This window comes from Lutjanus erythropterus, chromosome 3 (assembly GCF_056507025.1).
Source record: "Lutjanus erythropterus isolate fLutEry1 chromosome 3, fLutEry1.hap2, whole genome shotgun sequence".
NCBI lineage: Eukaryota > Metazoa > Chordata > Actinopteri > Lutjaniformes > Lutjanidae > Lutjanus > Lutjanus erythropterus.
Genome location: NC_139319.1, coordinates 44,482,189 through 44,501,034, shown reverse-complemented (window position 1 = coordinate 44,501,034; position 18,846 = coordinate 44,482,189). Strand labels below are relative to the sequence as shown.

Here is an 18,846-nt window from a genome sequence, read left to right as displayed (position 1 = left end):
TTTTACAATAATATGTCAAGCACATTCATTTTTCATTTAAAAACACGCTGCCTGTGACAAACTGATGAACTACACGCCATGGAAAAACAGAAAGCAGTGTACGTAAAGGTTACGTCACTTACGTCAGCTCGTTATGTTACGTGAAGAGCACAGCCAATCCGCTTCGTGCTGTTGATCAACCGGGAGAAACAAAACTCACCCGGCAGAAACGAAACGGCTCCATTAATACAGCACTTTGTGGGACAGAGGGTAAGTGTGCATCAATAATGAAACGTGAATTCGTGAATTGACCCTTTAAACATTAGCTCGGATTGCATTGTCATCTAATTTGACGTCTACTTCCTTAACTATTTATGTTTGCTTAACACAGATTTGTAAAGTTGTTACACCTGTTTGTAACTTCGGTTAGAAGCTCCTATATACCTGTTATAGCTAACAGCTAGCAAATATTTTCTTATTATATCAAGAAAAAATATTAAGTTGAAATACTTGCTTCTCTGACAATACTACAGCCGCAGTGTTCCCCTTTGAGATTTCTACCCCAGTCGGAATAAATTTTTTGCCCTTGTCACGTTAATTCGAGTAAATATCAATGCCGAAGGTTTGCCGAATGAGTAAGTGTATGTTATTAAGTCGTAAGAAGTCGTCAATAATCTTGCAGAAGACGCAGATGTTTACAACACTTATATTGAGTAAAATGTTAATGGGGTCTGGCAGACAGTGAGACAGACAGTCACTTAACTCCAGTCCACTTAAGTCCAGGGGTTGTATTTTCAGAGCAGTGGGCTTTTGTTTTCAGGATTCAACTTTATATTGACAGACAACTGACACTGAAACATCTGATCAGCTTACAGTGGAGGACACATCTTGCTGGTTATTGTCAATTTACAATGGTCACTTGTCTTGTGCTCCTGCAGTGTTCTTGCAGCCTGCCTGAGCATCCTTCAGTCTGGGGAGGAGTGGGTGGGGGAAAATAATACACTTCAACCACAGATCTTATATCAAATAGGATTTCAACCTATTAATTTGCAGTCTATGGCTCCACCTCATTATTTGGATTGCTGTACTCATTTTTGCATGTGCAGTTGCTACATATTGTTCCTTTAAGTTACCCATGAAAACAGACGAATAAGTTGTTGCATGTCTCTCTTGCTCACAGATAAAGATGCTGTCAATTGGAGATGTTCAGGGTTGTCTTCGTAAACTGGAAACTCTCCTGCGGGCCATAAAGTACCCAGGATATGTCGACTACAATGGGTAGGTCACTGCACTGCCAGTAATGCTAACAATGCCTAATTAGCTGTACCTTTTTAAAAGCTTAACACTTAGTTACTTAAACCCCTTGCACACATGCAGTCTATCCTTTAAATGTTAAGGAACATTTCATTCACAGGCTCATGTGTGAAAGGCAGCAGGGATCAATATTCAGGGAAATCTGTATCTCCAATTTCCCACCTCGAGATCTTGTAACATTATATCAGGGAAAATGCTTCTATGGTGATACTGTGAATGAAAGCAAACATTGCAGTGACAAGCATGCAAAGGCTTACACCCATCCGAAAGCATAGAGGAGACCAGAAAATTATAGACCATGCATTATGTGCACTCTAAGACAACATTTTATGTCGCTTACTGCTGAAAGAACAGAGCACAATAAAACACTAATGTTTTTATATATGTAATAGTGCAATATAAACTGAGATTAATTGGTTATCATGATTGAATGGCACTGTCAGGTGTTAATTAAATGGAAATTGCCATAGATTTGCTGTTACTAATCTTGTACCTTCTCTATAACCATAACTATTGCCCCATCTATTCCAGCATTGCCATGGCATGTGTGAAAAGGCACAAGATTAACTGTTTCTGAATGAAGCTGCATGTGTTGTTATGCCCTGGTCTAGGGGAACCCCTGACATAACATGATGTGTTGCTCCCCCATTCCTCCTACTCCCAAGCAAGGTCAGCAACACAAGTAAGCAAAGTTGAAAATAGCAGGTTTTTTTTGGCTCAGAGGGAGAACAATGCCTAAAACAACAAACAAAACTTCCTAAATTAACCCTAATTTTCCTGTAGCAAAAACAAAATATAAATAAATGACAAATTAACTAACCTAACTCCTAAATCAGGAAAAACAGGTAAAAAAAAAGATTCAAAATAAAAAGGCCTCTCCCTCCTACTGACTGCTACTATTTACAGATTATATTTACAAGATACCAGTTGTTATTTACTTTACCAGAATCTCAACAGATCTATAAAAGTTTGCACTTTTTACATATGTCAACACAAACTACAACAAAGAGCAAAGGCTGGAGGGAGACAGAGTGCTGCCAGCAGTTCAAATAGGCTATGGTCCTCCCCCTGACCAATCCTATTGCAGCAATCAAGCTGGATGAGCCAATCGCAGGGCACCACCTGTTCCCATTTTCACACACGCCTCAGAAGAAAGAGATAGAGAAGGAGAAATCGCTCACACAAACACTGAGGGGAGGAGAAAGAAATCTTTTTTCATCAATAACTGTTTTCATTACTATAAGGCCTCATTAAGCCATAAGTTAATATTCAGTGTGTTCTGACGGAGAACTGGACTTCTGCACCTCCTCTTGGCTCTGTTTTCAGCATTTAGAGAATCTGGCCCATGATTGTAGACTTAAACCAATCACATGTCTTCTCAGACAGGGGGCTCCTTATTGGCTGTTCTACTTGTCAAGCTGTGTGTGCATGTTCCTTTGGTGAGACCCGAATCAATGACGGAAACTACTGCGGGAAAAGTTGCTATAAAGCAGAATTATAATAAAAAGAAAAGAGCCTAATGAGCAACAAGCTCAGCTCAGGAGTTTGTCAGTTCACCCAGTTACTTTTGACTTCATCTTCAGTTGTGTCACTCATGGGTATCATGGGGTTTGCTGAGGGCCGAGAGGACCGGGTGGAGCTGAGACACAGAGCCAACAGACAGCTGCTCAGAGCCGAGGAGCTCTGAAGGAGAGGGTTGGGTTGGTGGTAGGGCTGCACAATATTGGAAAAAACTGACATTGTGATTTTTTTTAACCCTGCGATATATATTTTGATATGAAAAAATACAGGAATTTTCACCAGATGCCTTGAATAGCACTTTATGTTATGCTGCACTGCTGCCATCTTGTGGACAATTAACCTGCACTGATCTTGTGACTTATTTCATATGCAGGGGCGTGGTCTGCTTTGGCAAACTGATTAAGAACGCTTGTGATTGGTGGATCACTGCGTACAGTGTGTGTCAGTACCCTTGAAATCAGATGAGAACACATTTAGTTCATTTGCCTCCTACATTGCAGGACCTGCGATGTGACTATTGCGCACACGTACATTGCAATGACGATGCTCAAATAATATATTGTGCAGCTCTAGTCAGTGGCAGACTAGAGCTTTTGGGAGGAAGAAACATCAGTCACTCTGAGCTCCTCTCCTGCCAGTAAAGGAGTCAGCATTAGAGTGTATGTTTCAAACTTTTGGGATTAAAAAGAGGATTTATTTTCACTCTTGTGTTTCAACCATCTGCAGTAACGTGGACTGGCCAGACAAGAGCTCAGCCATTGTTTTTTAACTTTTGGGATGAAAAGTGGATTTATTTTGACTCCTCTCAGCTCTCAGTACTTCTGTAGTTTCACACTATCTTTATGTTTTGAAATGTAGTTTATCTCCTGTGCCACTGTTTTGTACTGTCAGGTGTCTGTTTAATTACACACTGATGTCTGTCTGTCTGGGGCTCAGGACCAAGAAAATGAAACTTAACTCAGATGAGACTCAAGAATCAACCGTTTTAAGGATTTCTACCTACTGCAACTTTAATTTACCTAGCATGATGTTTAAAAAGTAGTTAAATCAAGAGCCAATGTAAAACTTTATCTTCATCGTCACTAGGACAGCATTTAATATTATCAAAATTGCAATATGTCCAAGTGCAGTATCGCAGAATCAAATAACAATTTTTTGAGAAGGAAAAAAAACAGCATTATAATGAAGTACAGAAGTGTTACATAAATGCCCTGACCTGCAACTCTTCTTCACCAGTTGGTTGATACAAATAACAGTATTTTATAGCCTCCATCCCAGGTACTACTACTCAGCAAATGTAACTGTTTTTAGTTCTGCAGGCTCCCTATGACTTTGTGTGGAATGCCTGTTGTAATGTCGCCTGTCAACCACAAGGCATCACTATTGTCTCAGTGTAATGCATTGAACAGCTACTGCACATGGCTCCAGGTTTACTCTCTTTCTCCTTTATCCCAAAAGGAACTGCAATTTGTCATTCATTCTCTGATTTGTTTTTCTTCCTGTTTCATTATAAATTTACAGTTTCATATGAACTTTGGCCAGCATCCAAATGTACAGACAGACTATGTACAGACAAAGCCAAACATGAAAAAAATACAGAACAAACACAGCGGTGAGTCTGAGATGTTGGCCTGAGGGCCAACAGGGATCTGATACACAATGATACACACACACACACACACACACACACACACACACACACACACACACACACACACACACACACACACACACACACACACACCAAACCCTGAGGAAAACAACACATCCATTATGTAATATGTGTCAATAGTAAAACATAAGAGATAACCGTCTCATTGCCCAGCGGTTTATGTTCCCTGATAAAAGGTTTTTGTTTTGTTGTGTTTTTTTTTGAGTTTTTCCTCACTCTTTTGAGGGTCTACAGTGCAAGGAGTGTACATATTGTACAGATAATGGTATAAAATTTGACTTGATTTGCACTTCATTAGTGAAATATGCAGTGAAGTGTGTGTTTGGTTTAGTGGCATCTAGCAGTGAGCTTGCAGATTTTAAAGATTTTGCATCAGTCTTCCCTTCCAAGCAGTGGCTGTGAAAAACAAATGGCCTCTCTAGAGGCAGTGTTTAGTTTGTCCATTCTTGGCTGCTGTAGAATCACAGCAGTTTAACATAGTGGCTTCTGTGAGTATAAGGGGCTCATTCAAAAATCACAAAAAAGACAACAATTCTTATTTTCAAGTGATTATACATTATTGAGAACATGCTGGTGAATATTAAATTGCTTTCTGACATATTCTACCTATAGATCCCCCTAAATGTGACACATTGGACCTTGAGCAAAATATGTCTGTGATTTTGCCAGCTTGTTGTATAATGCAGTTCTGGCAAACCATAAAAGAAAAAAAAATCATCAGGTTTGATAGCTGCTAAACGTTTCTCTGTGCTGTAACACAGCTGTGTGTGAACTTGATTTTAGCGCTCAATGAGCAGTGACAACTATTTTTAGCGGTGTGAATATTGCATATCAGATTCTCTGCTTTCCTCACAATCTTGCACGTTGGTCTTTGTTTCTCAACCAGGCTTTCCAAAGGAGATCCCTCAGCTTTTCTGCCAATTGTGAGTTTCACCCTCACCTCCTTCTCTCCACCTTTTGCTGAACAACTGATGGCAGCTGGACTTGAGCTGACTGGCAAAACTGACCTCAGATTCACTGACACTCTTTATAAGGTAACTCACACACACATTGGAGTGATGTGTGAGGAAAGATTGTTGCATTGCAAAATGTTGTCAAACTGTTGCCACACTCATCCCCTCCCTCTATGAACAGGCTTCTTATGGGTTCAAAAAATACACAAAAACACTTGAATGTTAATTGCAAAGTAATTAGATTTTGGATAAAGTGACTTCAAATTGTGATTGCATTGTATTCATAATAAATTGCTGTCTGACTGGATAGGTCGCTTTTTGGATAAAGAAATAAAATAAGTCAAAGCCTTCACTCAAGCCTTTCTTGCCACTCTGCACATGTGGCTACACTTAGGCTGGAGATATACTTGCTTTTAACTATATGCACCCCTGTGCATCCATATGCATCATGGATGTATTGTGTATTCTGCATCCATTTGGAGCAATGGTTTTGCACGTGTGCATGTGCAAACATAATTGTGGTTAAACAGCAAGTATTTCTCTGGCCTTAGTGTGATCTGCCAGCCTGTGGATGCATGCTGCTCTGTCTGTTAGTCTTGAACTGGAGGCCAACAGATGATAACATGCCAGAAGGTGGATGTTTCAATGAGCTGTTGACTTGAAAATGAAAAATTGAAAAAGTCGACATTGTAGTTATTTGTTTAGTAACTGTTTGAATGAATTGATTTTTTGCTCAGACAGGTTATAAAAGATTTCAAGTCTACTAACAAATAGGAAACATGAAACTTTGTTGTGTTTAATTTAATTTAAATTGCTCACCCTTCTGTAGAATTCTATCACAAAACATAAATTTGTCTGACTAAAGTGCAGTAACATCTAATTTAATGTGAAGAAATGACATGGGGCCTAATCATATAAATGGGGCCTGTATCTACATAGAAATGTCATTGATCACAGCTGTAAGGTGCCTGAAAATGATTGAAAAGTGCTGGAACTCAACCTTGGAAAAGGTGTAAAAAAAAACTTGCATTCAAGCACAGTCACTTCTGACCTTCTATTACCTGACCTGTAGAGTTGATTTCTACTTTGCACTTATAATTGATCTACCAGCCTGTCGTAGTCCATTCCACTGTTAGTGTCTGTGTTTTGTTTATGTAGGTACTCCGAGATATTTTCCACTATAAGCCCATATTGACCAAGCAGCAGTTCCTTCAGTGGGGTTTCTCTCAAAGGAAAATCTCTCTCATCTGTGACATCATTAACCTGGTCCTGCAGAAACACAATCAACTGAAGAAGGTACAAAGCATTTCAACTGTTTATTTCTGTGTCCATGTGTGTCTCAAGTGCAGGGTACAGAATCTTTAACCTTAAGCTGTAACATTAGAGGCAGAAATGTATTTTTGTTTTTTTATTGTACCAGAGACAAAACTGTTATAAATTGTTCAATGATGAAAAGTGAACTAGTACTGCCATGAGAGTAGTGAGGTTTAGAGGAGACGTGAAATAAAAACTAAGTATCCAATAGATTTGTTTGTGTGTCTGTGTGTGGGTTGTAGTCTAAAGTAAGATGTCCTGCTTCACATAAGGATGGCAGAGGAGAATCTCATCCAGCACTAACTGAAGCAGACACTGTAAGTATCCTGTAAAGTGCTTTACCACTACTTAAAGTACTATATAGTGTCATACAGTAAGTGGTGTACAGATGTGGCTCTCTCAATTTCGCAAAAAAAAAAAATCAATTTTGGACTTTTTCACTGGAGGAGCAGAGCAGATGTTGACTGATAGTTTACAATAGAGTTCTGTATTTGTAAAAACAATCGGCTGTTCTGTCCAGAAAATGATGCAAGAGCCTTGAATGTGCAGAGGTTGTGTTTTGTTGCCAGGACACTATTCATACCTTTAAACCAGTGTTTCTCAAACTTTTTCTCTGGAAACCCGCATTTTAAAAAATGACAAACCATTGTGATCCAATTCACAACAGGCCTTATTAATAAATGCTAGGAGAGTTAATTTGTGCATTAATGAATGTTCCTGAGCATTTTTGCTGCCATTTCCACATCATCATATATTTTCTTGACACACGCATATACACATTAAACACTTAAATAAAAAATTAAATACATTTAGGCTGAGGCCATCTCAATCTTAATATTTCCTCTCATCAAGAAAACAAACCTAACAAAATGTTCAGAACTCAAATTTTCAAGGCAGCTGTCTCCGACCTCACTCAGTTTTTGCAATATAACTTTTGACAGTTTATAAAACTCAAATTCAAGTTCATCTAAAGAAGAAAAGTAAATTATCTCAACAAAACATTATCAGTTTGAGTTGGGCTCAAAACTCAAAACTTTTCAAGTAAGTTGCCTTAATGAATTTTCTTTTCGAGTATAGAACATTTTAGTCTGCATTACAAATAAGACAAAATCAGTTCATGAAGGCTGAATTGACAGGCTCTTGTTTTTTCCTCTCATCAGTAAAATGACACATTTTAATGCTTTATAAAAGATGTACTGCAGATAAAAATCTTGAACTCTGCAGAATTTCTTCCATAGTTATTTTTTAGGGGACCCAAATAAAATCTCCTGTGACCCACCTCAGGATCGTGACCCAGTGTGTGTGAATGACTGCTTTGAACAGTTACTTGCCAGCCCACGGTCTCAGGCACATCAAAGCTACATTAATGTCACTGGAATGTACATGAGCATTAACAAGAATGCCAAGACGTACCTGACTATTAGCACTAGGGCTGCATGATATGGTAAAAAAAAGTCATTTTGTAATTATTTTGAGTGAAATTGCAATTCCACTTTTCCTTTTTACTGGAAAAAAAACAGTTACAATCATGAGTATGTGATCTTTGTTGAGGTCTGAACCATACAAACATGTTGTCTTCCATCTGAAGATTTTTAGGCGAGAACATCTGGCCAGTTCTTCATTATGTTGTTTTATCACATTTTTCCGTTTTCAAAAAATTGCAATTTACTTCTGCTATTTGGATATTGCACTTGGCTGTTAGCACTTAGGTGGTGTTGTTGACAGAAACATCAGACAAATGAATGATTGTGAACTGCTGAATATTGTTTCTCTTTAGTTGAATGCCATTGTGTTTTATGCGTTTCAGGTGTCCAATAGGCCATTTGTCGTGAATCATACAGAAAATCCCTCCACTTTTCCCACAAGCACGCCCCACGCAGAAGCATTCGCCTCCCATTCTCCTGGGAATGGGATCACAGAGCTGGCAGAACTGCAGGGCAACAAGGAAAACATTCCTCATGTAAGCATTTACCAAATCAGTATGCAGACTGAATGAAAGCTTGTGAGAGACTTCAGCTAATAGAATCAATCTAGTGAACATTTAAACCAGTTTGCCAACAGATGGAGTCAATAGGTTTAAATAGAAACAGACTGTGGTCATTTCAAACTTCTACAATCTACGACTACAATAAGATATAGAAATGGTATCTTTGTATATTTGACCAGCGTCAAAGAGGATGTCAGTCAATGTGTAAATCTCTGATTTTTTTTACCCAAACTGCCTTTGTTTGTGCTACGGCTTTTGCAGCTTCCATCATAGCAGATTTTATTTAGGTCTAGACAAGTAACTCATTTAAAAAGTATTAAAGTCTCTGTTTGTTATTTAGAAAAATCCAAGTACTTCCAAACATCGACATTCATCAGCTGAGACGTGGAAATGTGGTTTGAATTCTGTACTGAAACTTATAAAGGTCTGAAGATCCAAGGAGCACTGGATCCACTCAGACCTTTGCAGAGGAGGTTGAGCACATGCCAGTATAAAATGTAACATTGTTTCTTTTCTGTCTTTCAGTCATTGGAGGTGGAAGGAAGGCTGTCAGCACTGGAGGCTCGATTAGAGAGTCTCTCTGGTCTACACAGACTCAGCATCCTGGAGAAACGCCTGGAGGAACTTGAGAGACAGAAAACCACAGATAAGGTAGACAAGACCAGACACTGTTTACCTTACTTTTTTAATTTCCTGTTTCATTTATTTGGAAGGGATGGATTTTTTTCAGCCGATAACAAATGATTACCCACCTCTCATGGCCGATATCGACAAGAGAACTGCGTGTATCAGATTTTTCCTATTTCAGAAGAAGTTCATATAACCTGTAGTAAAAAAAAGGCTAAGATGTTGTTAGCAAAGCTAGATTATTTACAGCTTTGACCGAACCAAATCTAACTGATATCACTGCTAAAACAAAAACAAAGAACAAGAACAGTTCTGACTCTTCAGTTATGTTTTCTAGTGAAGTTCATCAAAACAGAGCCTATAGAGCCTTTTGACAAAGAATTTAAATAAATGCTTTGACATGATCTGTCAAATCCCTAATTAATCAGTCCTGATCTTTATCATCCATCATTGGACAGACAGCAAAGAAAATATGATAAAACATGTAGTTGTAGACATTTTTTCTGTTTATCTTGTTCTTCTCCAGACTGAAGGACAAGTCATCACCATATCCAAAGAGAGCTGGGAAAATCTGCTGAGCAGAGTCCTGTTACTGGAAACTAAACTAGAACTGAGCAATTCACAGGTGGGACAAGTGTACATGCTGCCACTTTTTAATTTCATCTCCATTTAGAATGCAGTTATGTAGCTTGAAACTAGCACTACGTCTGTTTTCAGAATGATCATTGACTTAGAATATTTTCATATTATGACCATTTGTGTTTCATCTCATCTCATCTCTCTGTGGTAGTTAAATGCCCCCCTGCCATGTCCATCTGCCTCCTCCTGTTCTTCCAGTTCCATGTCTGATGCTTCAAAGGTGAGACACAGCAAATGGCTCACTTCCCTTTCTAAGCTTTTTCAGCTTTTAAATGAAATGATATTATTACTTTCATCGTCTGTTGTGCTGTGTTGCAAACCTTTCAGAGAAGATAAATTCATTTAAATAAGACACAATATTTACAATATTTGGGCAAATAACAGCACCCTTCAGTTCAGTGATTTAAATTCACAAAATGTTTTCATTTTCTGTCAAGACTTTTTAAAAAGGAATAGTAACTAAGTTGTTAAGGTTGTAGATTCCAGTGATGCACTGTGTTGAATTCTACTATAAAATGTTGTTTACAGTGTTATTTTGTGTACATCGTGCCTCTGTGCCAAAGGCTTGGTTGGCAAGACATATTAAGCTTTGGCTTCAGTTATGTTAAGCTGTTGATACTGCTCTAACATTAGATTATTCATGGCAACAAAACACTGACTTATTATCAAATATGATTTCTGTATGTCTCTTACAAATAAGCTTCTATTTTTGTGACAGAAGAGGAAGACAGGATAAATTTGAACAATGGTTAACTAGTGTCTAGCTGACAGAAAGCACTGCTGCTATTATTACTTTCTGAAATGTCATGACTTGACTAAGGCTGCAACTGTCAGATTATCAATTAATTTGATAATTATTTTCTTTTTCATTTAAATAACATGATGAAAAATTAATTTCTTTTCTCCCAGGTTTCTTTTATCAGGCAAATTTAAAAGATGTATACATTATTTAAAAAAAAATAATAAAAGCACAAGTAAATTACCAAAATGTCATCAATTTGATAATGTGAAGCATTTAGAAAACGTGCTGCAAATACACAAATTGCACTGCAAATACTTGAAGGTAGGGCAGGGCTCAGGTAGAGCTATTTTGGCAGTATTTTCATGATTGATTTTTTTAGTCATTTAGTCTATAAAATATCAAAAATGAGAAAAATGCTTAGCACAATTTCCCAGTAAGATGTTGTCAAATCTCTCTCATGTTCAACCAACAGTCCAAAACCCAAAGACTCTTTATTTACTGAAACAATTCATTGATTATTATTGTTGCAGCTCTAGACTGCTCTATTCAATAGTGTGTTTTACAGCAGCACCCGCAGAATAATTTGACTTAAGTATGCAAACAATATATAAGAAACTAGTTTGACATCTACATGCATCTGTAAAGCTTCCAGGCCATAACGTCGTGCAGCAGTAAATCTTTCTTCAGTACACCAATACTTTTTTGGAGCTAAAAACATGTTTTTTTGTCTGTCCTGTTTCTTTGACCAGGAGGACCTCAAGGACAGGCTTGAAAGAATCACTAACATGTAAGTTCTTAACTCTAGTTGTTCAGTATTGCACTGGCCTGAGTATCTTCTCTATAGACCTTGGGAATAGCCAAGAGAAAATCATTTAGACTGAGTTCACAGTTTCCCACATGAATGCTGGGAGTTGGGAGAGGTCTGCTCTCATTAGTGTACTTGGCTTAGCTTTTCTGTTTTCTGTTCTGACAGTTAAAAGGTACCACACAATTCAAGTGCCAAATCTGCCTAACCCTGTTATCTGTTCAACGTCACTGTCAACACATTTGGGCCTTCCAGCAAAACTACTGTTTAAAGGGACAGTTCACCCAAAAATGAAAATTCTACTGAAAATTATCTACTCACTCTCATGGTGACTGAAGGTCAAGTTTAGCTTTTTATTTGACAAAACACTGCTGGAGTTTAACAGGAAACATTTTTGCATGAACTATCCCTTTAATTTCTGATTCACTGATCTTATTACTACATTCAGCATGCTTGATAATAGCAGAGACAGTTGCTCCCCCAACCTTTAATCTTATGAATGTTCCTTAATCTTAAAATATTGTTTTACACTTGCCTGAGAAAACACAATTAATTTTTCTCACTTTGTTTGTGTATGTGTCTATAATTTGTAGGCTGAAGAGCACCTCCAGTCTGCTGAAGAACACAGAATCCACAACAACACCCTGCAAATAAATGATGATCATCTTAACTGGGTTTAATGTGACGTCACTTCACGATTTTAGTGCACTTTTATGTCTTCTTGGCATTGTTAATATTATTAAAGCTACTTATCACCATTATCTTCTTCTCACCTGGCTTTGTAAGTTTTCTAAGAAGGTAATTGTTCTTATAAACAAAGCAGAAAACTCCTGTTGGTGCTTTTAACTCGCGAGTCTCAAGTGAAATTACTGTGAGGAAGAAATAATGTCACCATGAAAATGAGTGTCCAGGGATAAAGGCTTCAGCTGATGAGAGTGCAGTAAATGTTAGTGCTCCAAAATAATTAAAGGCTTTTTTCTTGCATGTGCTTGCATGGATGTGTTTCTTTTTCATTTAATAACATGATTATTATATTTATTTTCTCCCATGTTCCTTCTACCAAGCAGATTGTTGTTTATGTTCAGTTTTTTTAAAAACTAAATTCACGTATATACATCAACACAGTGCAAATATAAAAAGCACAAGCAAATTATCAAAGCATCTATTTGACACCATGTGCTGCACTTAGAAAACATGCTGCAAATGGACAAATGCACTGCAAATACTTGAAAATATCCCTGGTATATTTTGTATTCAGTATATGGCAGAGGACTGACTGCCAGAGCATTTTGATGTTGTGCCTTTTGATCCGCAGGGCTCAGGTAGAGCAGTTTTGGCTGACCCAGTTGCACCAGCAGCATTCATGTTGGGAGAGGCTCTGGTTCCAGTGCAGCATCCAGACTGAGAAGGCTTGAAATCCTCCCTTGGCTTCCCTGCTCTGTGTGTCACGGATCTGTGAGTGACACACAGAGTCGGGAGAGAGGCCGAGTTGATTTTGGTGCATAAATAGGGAGAGGGAGACAGTGAGGCATGGGTGTCAAAGACAGCATCCCCTGAACAGGAGCTGATGGGACGTCATGTACATAATAAGCTACATGTCCATGGGGTTGAAAAATAACTATTTGACTGCTGACAAAACTGTAAAATTCCTTTTTCAGAAATAGTTTTTAAAAATATCTTTTCTGCATTTTCCAAATGAAAGAAGAAAATAAAGCTGTCTATGAAGTCTGCCATTAAAAAAAAGAACACAAATATGATATTGTTTCTAAACTCAAAGCTATAAGACAATTTCCACTTCTGACGTAACTGAACTGACCATAGAAGTGTGTCAAATAGCAGATACAGGGCCAGGGTTGGGTGGGCAGATTTGTGTTGCCAAATCAAGGCTGGAATGATCTGAGACAGTATTATAGTAAAGTACTGAGCTCAGGCTTAGTGTAAACATGCACAGGCTTTGAGATATAAACTTAAGCACGTCAATATAATTTGAGCTGTGAAAAATTAAATTTTCAACTTTGCGACTTCACTGGCACGGTTTGTCGAAATACTTAAATTAACCTTTCAAAAACTATTCATATTAAAGTGTTCTGATATGCCACCGCCATTGGTCAATGTTTTATTAAGTTTAGGTTACTATATGGATGTCATTTAATTATACTTAAATACTTTTTTTTTTATTCTTTATGTTGTGGTATAGATAATACCTAAATTTCTGAAAGTGACACAAGCAACAGAATTTGACAGTTTGCACTTACAGATATAGAACAGACATATGTATATATAATGTATAGAATTTCTCCAATCAAATCATAGAAAGTCATCCTGAAGATATTTTCCCTTGATATTTGAATGCAAGCTCAAGATTTATTCATACACACTCTCCGCACTCAGTCGCTCAATTGAAAAAACACTGTATGTATGACCTCAGCCTGCAGCATTAAAGGCAGTGTATGACTTGAACACACAGTCACCCTCCACCCCACCACTTCTGATAAGACTGCTGTCATGTTAATCATGGATGATTGCTGAAATCAGTAGAAATAAATCTAAATAATGAAAGCTAAAATCTTCTGTCAGGCTCGTTGAATGAAGTCAAGTATTTCCTCGCCAGCAAAACCATCGAGTCACTCTGCGACAGTCCTTGTCATTGCCTATAACATTACAAAATTCCACATATGCGGACAGCAGTAGTTATGCCTTGCAACTAACTTCTCTTAAAATGCAATTTCTGTCAAAGGACAAGTTTTGAGTGTCAAGGAACAGAGCAAAATGAAACTTAACTCTTGGTTTTGCTGAGAGCCCCCAGGTTACTAGAAAATAACAGTGAAATGAGGTTAGGTAGCCCGAGGCTTTCTGCAGTCAAGAAAGTCTAAATGCATGTCTGGAAATCCTTAAAGCTATATTTGCCTGTCATATTTCAGTCTTGCAAACCAAGTGTAATTTTCTCTCCTATTTAGGTTTAAAAAACTGAATCCTGGCTATCCTGACTATGAAATACTTTAGCTGTCCAGTATAAGGAAGGGTGATTTGAATTTGTTGTATTCAGAGGTTTCGAGGCTTTCTGCAGTGATCATTACACCGAGACAGCAATCAGTCTATTCAATCTAATATCTCTTCATTCTTACTGTAAGGAAAAAAAGGTAAATGAAAAGAATCATGCTAGTTATGTTATTTTCTTATGAGATGATGAAAAAGAAATGCTCTTTCAGCTTCAGCTATTGCATCATATATGGAATAATGTATGGTGTTAGCAGAGGCTCCATTCACCTGCAAATCTAAAAAATCAATTGAAAACAACAAAAATGCAAGAGGTTATTGAGAAAACAGGTGAAGTGACCTTTTGAATAGACCAGGACAGAGGCTGGGGTATATTTCAGCAAGTCCCACAACACAATAATGCCCCAAATAATTAATATACATCACCCCTTAATGTTCTGTCTATGTTTTCAACTGACTCTTTTTATTTGCTGAATGATTTTCTAAACGCTGCCAGCTGTCCATGTGTAATGATGCCACTGGGTGTACTAGAAACATTATGAGACTTTGAATTTAAGCTGCAAAGCTGAAATATCCTTGTAATTAAAGGTGTGAAAGGACAGAAAATATATATATTTTTAACTTTCCAGAGCAAATGGATCAGACAAAATAAAAATGTCCAGACAGCACTGATGGAGCACAGGTGGTAGCACAGTGGAAAAATAATTGTTCTACATTTTTCAGAGAAATTAATGAATTTAGTTCAAGGGAATATAACCATAACGGGTTCACACTGGCGGCGTGTACCTGTGCGTGACAGCTAGCTCCCTCCTTGAGCTGCTGCAGCCACTGCTGAAAGTGCTATCTTTCAATCTTGAGTTTGCAGAGGAGTTTTGAAGAGAAGAAAAGAGCTGTATCCAGAGAGCAATCAATGATTTCCACCCTGGTTTAAGAGAGAGGGAGGGACAGTGAAAGAGAAAAGCAAGAAAGAAAAAGAGAAATCATGACCTTGTCACGCATGTAAGCAGTCCCTCTCATGCAGGCTGTGTGGCCGCTCTGATCTGTTAATATATCCACCAAAATAAAAACCTGATGCCACACACGCGTGCTGCGCAAGCAGGCAGTGTGAACAAGTTATAAGAACTCAAACAGAAAATGGGATCTGGCTCTATGAACTGCAATGAGAAGCAGCTTAAATAATGACACAGCTTTATAAAAGGTCTAAGAAAATGTGTTACTAAAGAATTAAGAAATGCAAAACCTGAATATTATATCTCAGTGGTCACAGAGGCCAGAGGAAATTGTTCTGCAGTGTGGAACCAAATGGGTAAATACAATATGTGAACTTAAAATTGGGAAACAGTTGGTCTCTGAAAACAAACAATTTACAAGACAAACAAATTTAAAGTTCCGTGTGTGGAGTTCTCTGTCCTCAAAATGTATGTGCCACTGTTTTTTTTATATTACAACAGAATTAACTCCTACCAATAAATTGCTAAAACATCTTTTTCACCTGGTTGCTGTCTTCATAAAAATCTATTACCAGTAGGATCTTTCCCAGTAAATAGAAACTAGCAATGACACATATTTTCAGTTCAGGAACAGTCAGGAAAGATTGTTCCTCAACAGTTAATAAAGTATGTTGAATAAAATTATTATCTACACCCAACAGTTGAAATCATTAGTTGGATCAGTCATTCTGAGCCTTAAAAACACATTAAATCATGATATCCTCATTCATAAACTTTCTTATATAATTTCCCAGGTAGAAAAACTGTTTTAAATCTTATGGGTCCAACAGAGAACGATGAGAAGTCATCTTTTTTTAAAGACTAAAACAGGAGTACCATAGTGTTCTGTTCTTGATCAGCTTCTTTTTAGTTTAGATATTAATGACTTGCCACAATCATGTGTTGGAGCAGGTTTTCAGATGTATACAGATGATACAGTTACATATCTGGTAAAACTGCCCTGGCTGTCTCCACACAGTTGTCATGCCACTTACAGACCATAGCAGCACGGTTTGAAACGTGTCACGTTTTGGAGGTAAAATATCTTGGCCTCATATTAGATTCCAACCTAAAATTTTCACGTTGCAAAAGTGAGCAAGGTTGCAAAAGCAGACTTACATGTATTGAGATTGACTATCTTTTCATGCTGCAAACAGATCTTTTCACGTTTAAGTTATTTTGTAACCTCTTGGTCACAGGCAGCATCTACAACAACCAAGCTTCTTATGATGATATTCAATCAAACAACTCAAATTTTGGACAGGAACCCGACAATATCACACCCTTCCCATGTTCTTGAGATATTAAATATGTAAGGTTTTGATCATTTTATTAAACTTGGTAGTGTTAAACTCATTCATAAATGTCTACATCATCAGCCTCCTTCAGAGCTTCAGGCTCAGTAACATGTGGAGCATCCAGCTGGAATGGTATGGTGCCCCATGTAAATCCTTATTTACACAAACAGCTTTTTCTTCCTTGTCTACAAAACTTAATGTGGCCCTGATTTGGATCACATTAAACTCAAACAGTTTTTGAAGAAGGATCAGTCATATAGTCATAATTAAGCTGGTGCTTCTTGTTTTATGGTGTTATAGTTCAGGTCTTGTTGTTCTGTCTGTATTTCCTTGTTGGACTGTTTGTATTTATGGTTTAGTTTGTGTTTTGTTCTGTCTTTTTTGTATTTGTTGTGAAATCTGTGTATTTTAAAAGCCAAGCTAGGGATGGGAAAATTAGCTTAGGCTATAAATACTCGTCTCTATACAAAAAAAAGAAAGAAAATATTTTTTAAATAATTATTTATTGTCCACCTATATTAAATAATGAGATAATTTGTAATTTAGTGCATTTTTTAATAAATTAAAAACTGGATTTGTAAATTTCTTAATGTCTGTTTTTACTGTGCAATTAGTTACTAAGTAATGAAATGCCTGAGTACTATTTCCGTAGCACTTGTAGTCCTCTATACACAGGGTTTCTTGCCCCCGAGTACGCCTACCAGGCAGGCTGAACTGACTTTCTCGCAGCCAGTTTACAGATATTTATATATAAGTCCATGCTCTCGACTCTACTACTGTTAAATGTTACGTTTAGACTTATTTTGTCTATGGCTGTGAATCGTGTTTCCAGTGCTAGAGAAAAAGGCGGAGTTTTTCCTTACAGGCAACAGTCTGGGAAAAAAAGTCACCTTTTGCGCGGGAGATTTCTTTCTGCTTCCTGGTGACGTAGCGTGTGTGGCGCGTCGTGGTTTCCATCCAGCACAGACTCTGACATACTCCAGAGCAGAGACAGAACAAAGAATAACTCCTGTATTTGGAAGACTATGGAGCACATTCAGCCGCCGAGTTCTGCTGCTCTGAACGGGTAAGAAGTTTGACTGTATTCGATACGAGAGAGAGACAAACATCCACCGAGAAGAAGTTAACAGACAGACAGACAGGCAGACAGACAGACAGGAGACACGCTGCTGTGTGCAGTGTTAGTGAAGTTGTTTCGTTCAGTATTTTAGTTTGTCATGTGTAAAACCCCAGCCTGAGTGAATCTGTCCCATTTCTCGTTCTGTCACCTGTCTGTGCTGTCTCCTGCTCAGTCCCTCCATGTCTCTGTCCATGTTAAAGCAGCTGGTTGACTGACAGGCCTGTCCTGACAGTAGACCTGTTGGCGGTGGTGTTAGCAGCAATACAAAATTACTGCATAACAACAAAATGCTTAAAATATTAGAAATAAAAGTATTTATTGTGCAGGAAAAATAGCCCATGTGGGTGTAGACTATATACACAATGTGTTCGAGTTGTTTTATATATAACTTTGCCTTTAGCATGTTTGACAGTAGTCACTTAATCATGTAGTGATTTTAATAAAAATAAATAAATAAATAAATAAATGATTGGATAAATGATTGGTTAATTGTAATAAGTGACAACAAATTAGAAATAGTTCCACAGCTGGTCTGTTGCCCAGCAACACGTTTCATCACATACTCAGCACAAAATACCCCAAACCTGTACTTAATCGTTTAACATACTTTTGTGCAAATAAACAGTAGTATGATTCTTTCCAGAGGCACTGCACTGCGTTTAAAACGTCACTTCCTGACAGCCTCCTCACTGGTTAGGCACACGTAACCATGGTAACCAGTGTTAACAATGAACTAATTGAAAATATACATTATGCCAAGCACTTAAATTGAAATGTTACTGATGTTACATAGCTGCCTTGATAGGTGCCTGCATTTGTCTCTCATGATGTTGTAGATGTCATTCAGACTGCAATGCAGTTAAACATCAAAACTCAATTGTGTAGGCTG

General features: G+C 37.7%; 1 protein-coding gene across 2 annotated transcripts; it reads left to right on the top strand.

Moving 5' to 3' along the window:
- Nucleotides 1-114: 114 nt before the first annotated feature.
- cep44 (centrosomal protein 44) lies at nucleotides 115-12,314 on the top strand. 2 transcript variants are annotated; one of them, XM_084747673.1, is made up of 11 exons: nucleotides 115-249; nucleotides 1,160-1,257; nucleotides 5,373-5,520; nucleotides 6,598-6,735; nucleotides 7,026-7,070; nucleotides 8,561-8,713; nucleotides 9,266-9,391; nucleotides 9,894-9,992; nucleotides 10,158-10,226; nucleotides 11,498-11,535; nucleotides 12,147-12,314. In XM_084747673.1, the coding sequence occupies exons 2-11, from the start codon at nucleotides 1,166-1,168 to the stop codon at nucleotides 12,205-12,207; spliced, it is 969 nt and encodes a 322-aa protein (XP_084603799.1). In that variant the 5' UTR covers nucleotides 115-249; nucleotides 1,160-1,165; the 3' UTR covers nucleotides 12,208-12,314. The 2 variants fall into 2 exon arrangements, with proteins under 2 accessions (XP_084603799.1, XP_084603790.1); XM_084747664.1 differs by having other exon boundaries at nucleotides 6,996-7,070.
- Nucleotides 12,315-18,846: the final 6,532 nt, after the last annotated feature.